Below are 9487 nucleotides of genomic sequence, written 5' to 3'. Positions count from 1 at the left end.
GCACAGGACAGAGCAGAGTTTAGGGCTGTTGTATATAGGGTCGCTATGAGTCGCAAGCGACTCGACGGCACATAACAACAACAACAACATAATGAACTTTTAGAGAAGGTGAACAGCCTTGTGGTGACACTATGAGCATGGATGGTGTAACCCAAGGGATTGAGGGAACACGAGCTTTGGTAAAGATCCCTCTGTTAGTTGTTATGCACCATGGGTTCAGCTCCAGCTTATGGTGACTGTCTTAGGTACAACTGAGCGAAACCTGCCAGACTCTGGGCCAGCCTCACACTGCTGTAGACCATTTTCCTGAATAATCAGAGGTTCTGTGAACCTGACCTCAGACCATAAATCAAATAACAGGAAAGAAGTTAAATCCTTGACTGAGTCTAACACACTACTGTACATTATAGGAAGCATTTTTATTAATAAGATCCTTTTATTCTTTTTCTTAATAATGTTTTTGGTGACCACATTTTCATAAACTTCAAACAGATTTGTCATCCAGTGTCTTTTCTCAGAATTTGGGAAAAATAAATTTTAAGGGTAAAAAGGTCATTAGAAGTTCCCTCTTTAAAAAAAAAAAATCCATGCGAGTAAGGGTATACAAGCCTAGCAAAACATACTCTAAGCTCATGTTGTTTATAGAGAAAATAACCAATGAGACAAACAGCGCAGACCACAAAGACAAACTATTCCTCCAAAGAGACTGTCTTTCCCTTCCTCCTGCTGAACCCAGATGGGGTGATAAAGCGGGCAGCCTCCTTTCAGTCACAGGCAGCTGTAATGGAGAAGAAGCAGGCCAGGCTTCAGGTTGGTCAGCAAACACAGCAATGCTCCAGGGACCTCATTGCCCCCCCTCCCCAGAGCCCTTCAGTACATACATACATGCTGGAGAAAAGTATTGAGAGTACCATGGACTGCTAGGAAAACAAACAGATTCGCCCTGAAAAGGGTTAAACCGGGTGGCTCTTTGGAGGCAAGGATTCTGAGGCTCCGTCTAACATACTTTGGACATGTTGTGAGGAGAGACCGGTCCTTGGAGAGGGACATCATGCTTGGGAGGGTGGAGGGACAGTGCAGGAGGGGAAGGCCCTCTATGAGGTGGATTGATTCAGTGACTGGGATAATCGGGATGGGAGTGTCAGAGACAGTGTGATTGGCACAAGACAGAGCAGAGTTTAGGGCTGTGGTACATAGGGTCGATATGAGTTGCAAGCAACTCAACAGCACATAACAACAGCCCTTCAGTAAAAAAAGATGCCTTCTCTAGCACTTTGCCAACTCTAAGATGTTATCTGAGAAGAAAAAAAAATATTATAGCAAAAAAGATCTTATCTGAGGATCCCAGTTGTTATAGATCAAATGGTGTTTCTTTCCCCCCAAAAAATATGTATTCTAATTCTAACCCATGGATGTTAAGAGTGCTGAAGAGCAAGGATGTCAGTCTAGAGACTAAGGTGAGCCTGGTACAGGCCATGGTCTTCGCAATTACTTGTTATGCATCAGAAAGCTGGACAAGGGCCAAAGACAACAGAAGAATTGATGACTTTGAGTTATGATGCTGGAGAAGAGTATTGAACATAGACTACTACAAGAACTAACAAGTTTGTCCTGGAGAGGGTGAAACAAAGCTGCTCCTTGGAAGCAAGAATTTTGAGCCCCCAGCTCAGCTCACATACTTTGGGCACATGGCCAGGAGGGACCAGTCTCTGGAGATCCAGGATATCATGCTTGGAAAGGTAGAGGGACAGTGTGAGAGAGGAAGACTCTAGATGAGATGGATTGACACAGTAACTGGAGTAATGAGGATAGGTGTGTCAGAGACAGTGAGATTGGCTCAGCAAAGAGCAGTGTTCAGAAAGAGCCCATAACAACAACAGATAAGGTTTCCTTTGTTATGTTAAACATAGCAGAGTTGAGTGGGTGATTAAGCTAATAACTTCTGAGTGATAAAAAGTTGATTAGAAAAAAAAAGTTGATTAGATTAGATAAAGAAGTAAGAATAAATGAGATGGAAATAGAGAAATCAGCCCTGTGGGACAGAGGAACTTGGATCTACAGAAGCTTAAAGTAATTAGCATCTTCCCCCAAAGCCAATAAGGAGACCTTTTCCCTAGAGCCAGTGGCCTGAATTTGGACTTCTAGCTTCTTGATTATGGATCTAGGCAAAAATTAAATCAATCTTTTTTTCAGTTTATCATGATGTTGCTTATTGATGCAATGGTGCAGACTTTTGTTTTTGTATAATCCTTACTGAAGGCTTATCCTCTTTAAGCTTCGTCAGGAAATACCTCAAGTCTTCATCATCTCCTGAAGCAAGCTTGTTTCATTGGCATCTTGCAGGCTGCTGCTTGGTTCTTCTAATCCTGAGGCCACATTACTCAGACCGTCCAGCTTCTCTAATTATTTGTTCAGCATGCAGATTGAATAAATATAGTAAAAGGGTACAATTCTGATGTGCATTTTCCCTGATTTTAAACCATAAAAGTGAACTGGGATGGGGAGGAAAGTGTGCAACAATGAATTAATGGAAATTAAAAAAATATAACGGGATATGGTGAATTTAAGAAAAATAAAAAGGAAAAAAAAATGTGTTCAGATCCCCCTCAAAAAAAACACACAAAAACAAAACCCAACATATCTATCTCCTTGTTCTAATCACGTGGCTGCTTCTTGGTCTAAATACAGGTTCCACATGAACACAGTTAAGTATTCTGGAATTCTCATCCTTCAAAATAGTATCCTTAATTTGTTATAATCTACACAACAGAATGCAGAGTCAATAAAATCTCTCTGGTATTCTTCGCTTTCAACCAAGATCCATCTGTTGTCAATAATGACATCATTCTACATCCTGTCCAGAGTCCAGTTTGAATTTTTGACATTTCCTTGTGGATGTACTATTCTAGCTGTTTTTTAAGAAACTGCAACAAGATTTTACTTGAGTAGGATTTTAATGATATTATCAATAATTTCCTCATTCTTTCTTTAGATCACATTTCTTTGGAATGGGCACAAATACAAATGTCTTTTATTTCATTGGCCAAGTAGTTGTCTAGCTGTCTTCCAAATTTTTTGCCATAAGATAAGTAACCTATCTAATGCTGCACCATTTGTTGAAGTATTGTAACCGGCATTTCATCAGTTTCTGAAGCCTTTCTTATTTTCCGATGTGTTCCATACCACTTAGATTTCTCTCTTCAGTACTTCTAGTTTCTGATCATATACTACTTCCTGAAATGGATATTGCCTGGTTTACTTTGTTAAGATGACATAGTATAATAATGTGCAAAGACCTGGGGTTAGAAAACCAGAAGGCATGGATGTGCTCAATAATTCTTAAACTGAAAGCACTGAAAAAAATTCAAGTCTTAATTTGCCCTACTGTAGGATTCTATGGGCAAAATATTAAGAGACTCTGGAAGCATTAAAAGAAAGGTGGAAGGAATACACATAGTCACTGTACCAAAAAGAATTGATTGATTGAAATAGTTGAAGTTTGATCAATTCTTCTGATTAAGAATTTCCAAGTATATTGTTCCCTTTTGGTTTTTAATATTCAGGTATCTAATTTGGACGTGTTGTAAGGAGGGACAGGTCCTTGGAGAGGGACATCATGCTTGGGAGGGTGGAGGGACAGCGCAGGAGGGGAAGATCCTCTATGAGATGGATTGATTCAGTGACTGGGGTAATCGGGATGTGTCAGAGGCAGTGTGATTGGCACAGGATAGAGCAGGGTTTAGGGCTGTTGTACATAGGGTCTCTATGAGTCGCAAACGACTCAATGGCACATAACAACAACAACAATATGTATTTGAAGTGGTCTCTAAATTCATGTGGGATATACCCAAGATCTTTTGGGGACTCTTGTGTACTTGTTTTCATTTCCTTCAGTTTCAATTTGAACTTTCATGTGAACAAATGGTGGTCTGTCTCGCAGTCAGTCCCTGGCCTTCTAACCAGTGATACTGAGCTTCTCTGCCATCGCTTTCACAGATGCAGTCTATTTAATCCTTCTGTGTTCCATCCTACAAGGATGGTCTTGTGTAGTCACTGTTTATGTCTTTTTAAAAACATATAAATGATTTGCAATAAGTCACTGATTGTATGAAATTCTATTATTATGTAATCTTCATTTTTAGCACCAAAGCCATAATTTTCCAACTATAAATCCTTTTTCCATTTTACCTGGATCTACTATGTCCATGTAAGCATTGTAGCAGCAATGTGCTGCTACAATGCCAATGGCTATGTCAGCAGCAGTGTATGCTACACTAGACAAATCTGGTGCCAGGGACCCCTTAAAGTGCCAGAAAGAAAGAATATCACTTTAAAAACTGTGGTGCATCTGACTCAAGCCATGGGGTGTTTTTTTGTATTTTTTTCCTAAGGTACTTTTTAAAATTTTATTTTATACTATTTACAAAGTTCAAATATATTGTTTTTCACACCAGAGAGGGTTGCACAATTTGATGGGTGTGTGTGCGTGCGTGCGTGTGTGTGTGCGCGCATGCGCGTGTGTGCCTTCATGTGTGTGTGTGTGTGTGTGTGTGTGTGCATGTGTGTGTCCTTGTGTGAAGCTATGGTATTTTTAATCACCTCATAGGCATATGAAAGCTCTACAGTAAATAACAAAGTCTCTGAATTGGGATGTTAGCAAAGACTATTACATATGCTAGAGTCAGTGGAGAAACACCATCGTTGGAAGAAATGAAGCAAGAATGCTCCTTAGCAGCAAGGAGGGCAGAACTTCTCATCCTTTGGGCAAGTCATAAGCACAGGCCAGTCCCTAGAGAAGGACGTCATGTTTGCTAGAGGGTCAGTGAAGAGAGGATGCTCCTCCAGGAGATGGACTGGCGAAGGGCCTGCTGTGGTGGACCAGGCACAGCAGAGGAAGTGCAGGCTCAGGCAGGGCTGCGTCCTGCTGTGCTGTCTGGGTCACTCAGTTTCATTCTGTCATGCAAAGAGTTGCTATGAGATGTAGGCAACTTGATGGCAGCTAGCAACAGCAGCCAACTGAACGGTGACAGAATGCATTTATGTTCTTCAGAGTCACCCACCTGGGGTATTTCTATGACAGTGGTAGAAAACAAAGACATCATTGCATGGAAGTTTTGATGGAAGACACTGAAATGTACAATAAAAGACAGTGAAAGTTTTTTTTTTTGTTTGTTTGTTTTTTTTTTTTATTGAACAACAACAACAGAGCTAGGGTTCCAAGATCACCAGAGAGGTTTGGGAGCCTGAGAGGGTAAGTGGTTTGTGGTTGACTGATAGTTTTGGGTGTTTTTTAAAGTTGGTTGTTAAAACTTTCCAGCCTCTCCTCTGATTCAGAAAGGCCTACCAATTTGCTTCTGGAAAGATTGAAGTCAACGACTCCTTGCTGTCTAGTTGGAACAGACTCCTCACTAACCTTGCAGGGGGTTTTCAGAGGCTGTAAATCCCAGGGGAGGAGATGGCCCACCTTCCTCCCTTGAAGCAGCTGTTAGACTTGAACCACCTGCCCTCCAGTTGGCAATGCAACTCCTTACCCAGAAGGCCACAACCTAGAAAACCCTGCATGGCCCTTCTAAACTGTCACATAGTGTCACCATTCATCAGAATTAACTCCTCAGAGCTAACAGCAACATTAAATGTTTAAAGAACACGTCTCATAGAGGGTGTATGAACAGAATTATAACACCCAAAGGATCCTTCAACTTTTTGTTTGTTTGGCTTATCTATAAAAAGCTGGCTGACTAAAAAAAAAGTGAATGATTAGAAAATGCTATATAACTATTAAATCCCCCTAACCCCGAAGGGTCAGTTAGCTCCAACTCTTGTCTCTTTCCTCAGCATGTAACTGCCATGGCCACTCCGAGCGCTGTCACTTCGACATGACCGTGTACCTGGAGAGCGGTGGGCTCAGCGGGGGCGTGTGTGAAGACTGCCGGGACCACACCGAGGGACAGCACTGTGACCGCTGCAGACCCCTTTTCTACAGAGACCTTCTCAAGCCCATCTCCGACCCCTACGCGTGCATACGTGAGTCTTGCGTGCTGTGCTGTCCTGTCCCCTTGGCTTAGTAAATTCTGAGGTGCTGCGGGACTTGCCTGCCTAACAGCACCTCCAAACTGCTCTACAAAGAGACAACCCTGTTGTGTGGAGTGGATTCTGACTCAAGGTAACCCAGCACCCTTTAACTCAGCTCATTGCCATCAAGTCATACGTAGCTGACCCTCCATTGGGATTCCAAGGCTGTAAATGGCACAAAAGGAGTTTTCCCATCTTTTTAACAAGCAAATGATGAATTTGAACCACAGGAGAAGCGTGCTTTCTGTGTTATCAGTGCAGCTGCCTACAGCTACCCACTAGAGCTCCCTAGAACTGCTCCATAGGACTGGAATCTTTACCCCATGGCTCCGCTCTGTGTGGGCTGAAACTATTAAACTCTCTGTTTAAGGGAGTTGCTAAGTGCTATTGAGTCGACTTTGTGACTCATAGTGACCTTCCGGTCACTCACAGTCACCTAATGGATTCCAAACCTCCTGTCTTATCATGTGCCATCCTCACCATCTCTGTCAGACTGTAACAGCCACTGTGCCAATCCATCTTTTTATTAATTTACTACTATTATACTAGTTTATTTAGTGCCAAGCCATCTTGTTGAGAGTCTTCCCCTCCTTGACTGACCCTCTACCTTTCCAAGCATAGAAAGTACTTTTCCAAGCTCTGGGCTCACCTAACAACATGCCCAAAGTATGGAAAACAAAGTTCCACTATCCTTGCCTCCAAGAAGCACCTTAGCTGCACTTTTCCCCAAGATATATTTCTTTGTCCTTTTGGCAATTCTTTCAAAGGTATTGATTGATGGTCTTTCTGTCATTCATATTCATTGTCCAACTTGCAGCTGCATAACAAGTAATTTAAAAGATTTTGGTTTGGATCATGTACACCTTAGTCTTCAAACTGTCATCCTTGCTCTCCAGCACTTTGGAAAGGGTCTCTGACATCCGGTGTTCCAAATACAATATATCTATTGATTTCTTTGATGCTGGTGTCAAGGGTGTTGATTGTGGATCCAGGCAAAATAAAATCGTTTATATTTTCTCTCTGTCCTGCATCTGCCATGTTGTTGCCTATTGGCCCAGTAGTAGGAGAATGTCTAAAACCACTTTCATTTTAAGAGCTTTTCTTTCTAAAATCGAAATTATCTCGTTCAGTCACAGTAATCTTGTGACCATGGCTGATTCAGTTGAATAGTTTGGAGAACTATTCAGGACTTAACCAGGAGGAGGCAATGATTTTTAAAATAGGCAGCAGATATCTTAGTGCCCAAGAAAGAGGTCAGCCTAGGAAGAAGCTGTAGCTGTGAAACTGGTTAAAACATTTGATTTGCTGTAAACCATTAAGGTTATCTTGTTTATTTTTCCTCTCACTCTCTTTTCAACCTTTAAAAATAATTTTATTTTATATTTTATCTCAGTTATTTTAATAGTCTTTTTAAGTATGCACAAGTAGAGAATAATAAATACCCTTAACCCTATCACCAGCTTTGTCAAATCTTCGTGTTTTATCGTGTCATTTCGAGGACTACCATTAACCAAATACTGCAGTCATGACTGATGTCACCGCTGCACATTCCTCCCATTTAGCCTTCCAAGGGATAAACATGCACATAGTTGTCATTTATCCCTATGACGCCTTTGACACTTCCAAGCAGTTTCGCCCGCACAAACGACATACGTTGACATACTTGCAAACTTTAGATGAATGATATAATGCCTTGAGCAACCTGAGTACTTCAGTCAACCTGACGTTTATGAGATTTATCCTATCACATAGCATTATTTCTTCCCATTTTATTTCTTTATGAGATGCCTTCCTATAAATATGTCAAAATGTTGTTGCCATTCTTTTTTTTTTAAAACTGCAGTAAACTTTCTGCATGGTTTATGCACATGCATAAAGAAGGTTCCTAAGTTATGTAGTTAGAGTGGAAATCCTGATCCATCGATATGCCCTTCTTCAAATTACCTGGATTATACTGAATTTTCCCCTAAACTGTTGTATCAATTAATTTTCCCACTAACAGTATATGAGTTTGCATTGCTCCAGATCTCTGTTTGACATTTGACTTTTTTTTCACATTTGAATTTGTGGTGATGTGAGCTCTGGTGGCCTAGTGGCAAGAAGCTGTACTGCAAGCCTAGAGGTGAGTGGTTTGAATCCACCAGATGCTCTGCTGGAAGAGGGACAATCTCCTCCTGTACTAGTCAGATCCAATTTGACAGTACACACACACACACACACAACAATGAATTGTGGTGAGTTATTTCACCACTGGTAATTTTGTTAATGAAATGGCATCTCATCATTATTCTCATTTGCATTTTTCTGCAGGAATAAGACGAGGGTGAAGTGAGTGAGGCACCTGGGTTCCAAAATGTAAGGAAACACCAACTTTCAAGGTCGTGTCAATTCACAGTCAGGATTGACACTGGAACAAACTGGAAAATAAGTGTCACCTCAGAGTTTGCACCCTAGGTCTTGCTGTGGTCTCAGCACACTGTGCCTTCTTGTATAGCCTGGCTCCCAAAGCTCAGTGTCAAGAACCAAGTTAGAAATTTTACTGAAATTACAAATAAGTTGGTTGATATTCTTTTATGGGTGCTGACAGTAAATAAGGGATTCCTGGGCCAGAGATACAGAACTCTTACAACAAACAAGCAGTAAACAAGTTGAGTTGTATTGTGTTTTGTTGTGTTGTGTTGTGTTGTGTTGTGTTGTGTTGTGTTGTGTTGTGTTGGCATCAGTTTCTCTTTGCTCTCCTCAGGTCCTATGGCGTAACAAAAATGATCCCAGGGAGATGTTATATACCAGTTAAGTTAGGGTCACCATGGGACACTCAAAGGTTTGGAGAAGTCATTTTTTTTTCCCCGCCTCCTAAACCACATGCCTCTGGAAACTCTATGAACTTTGATAAATGACGATAGTTATAGAAAGGCATCAGGCCTTTTGTTCATAGGATTGCTATGAGTTGTGCTTGACTCCATGGTAATCAACAACAACAAAACAAGTAGAAGTGGGCTTGTACCTTGTGAAGAGAAGAGGCTACCTCATTCCTCAATGTTGTTTCTGCAAATGTAACACCAGGATATGACCAGTCAGGGCCTTGCATTGTTGGCACACTCAGCAAGACCTTTCAGGATGCTTGAGATCCATGGAGGATTGCCTCTCTCAAGACCCCTAAGTCCTGCATCTTAGACTCTTTGTGCTGTCTGATTAGCACTGACTCATAGCTGACTCTCTGTTTGGTTTTCAAAGCTATAAATCACATAGATGGAGCATGTCTTTCTCTCTCCCAAGAAGCCACTGGTGTACTCATACCCCAGCTAGGACCATCACCAGAACTACTCCCCAGAACTACTCCATAGGATCGGAATCTTAAATGTATCATCCAGGAAGAGTGCAGGCGGTCATTATAAAGACAGAAGAGGAAGAAAAG

General features: G+C 41.3%; 1 protein-coding gene across 1 annotated transcript in view; it reads left to right on the top strand.

The window, feature by feature from the left end:
* Nucleotides 1–9487, top strand: part of LAMB4 (laminin, beta 4) — a 129578-nt gene that overhangs the window by 21205 nt on the left and 98886 nt on the right. The window contains exon 9 of the mRNA XM_006882636.1: nt 5836–6024. Within this exon, the coding sequence (XP_006882698.1) occupies nt 5836–6024 (189 nt within the window). The remainder of the gene's footprint in view (nt 1–5835; nt 6025–9487) is intronic.

The sequence above is a fragment of the Elephantulus edwardii genome, unplaced genomic scaffold (assembly GCF_000299155.1).
Source record: "Elephantulus edwardii isolate Elephantulus edwardi_28Jun2011 unplaced genomic scaffold, EleEdw1.0 scaffold00022, whole genome shotgun sequence".
Taxonomy (NCBI): Eukaryota; Metazoa; Chordata; class Mammalia; order Macroscelidea; family Macroscelididae; genus Elephantulus; species Elephantulus edwardii.
This window is presented reverse-complemented; position numbering and strand designations above follow the sequence as displayed.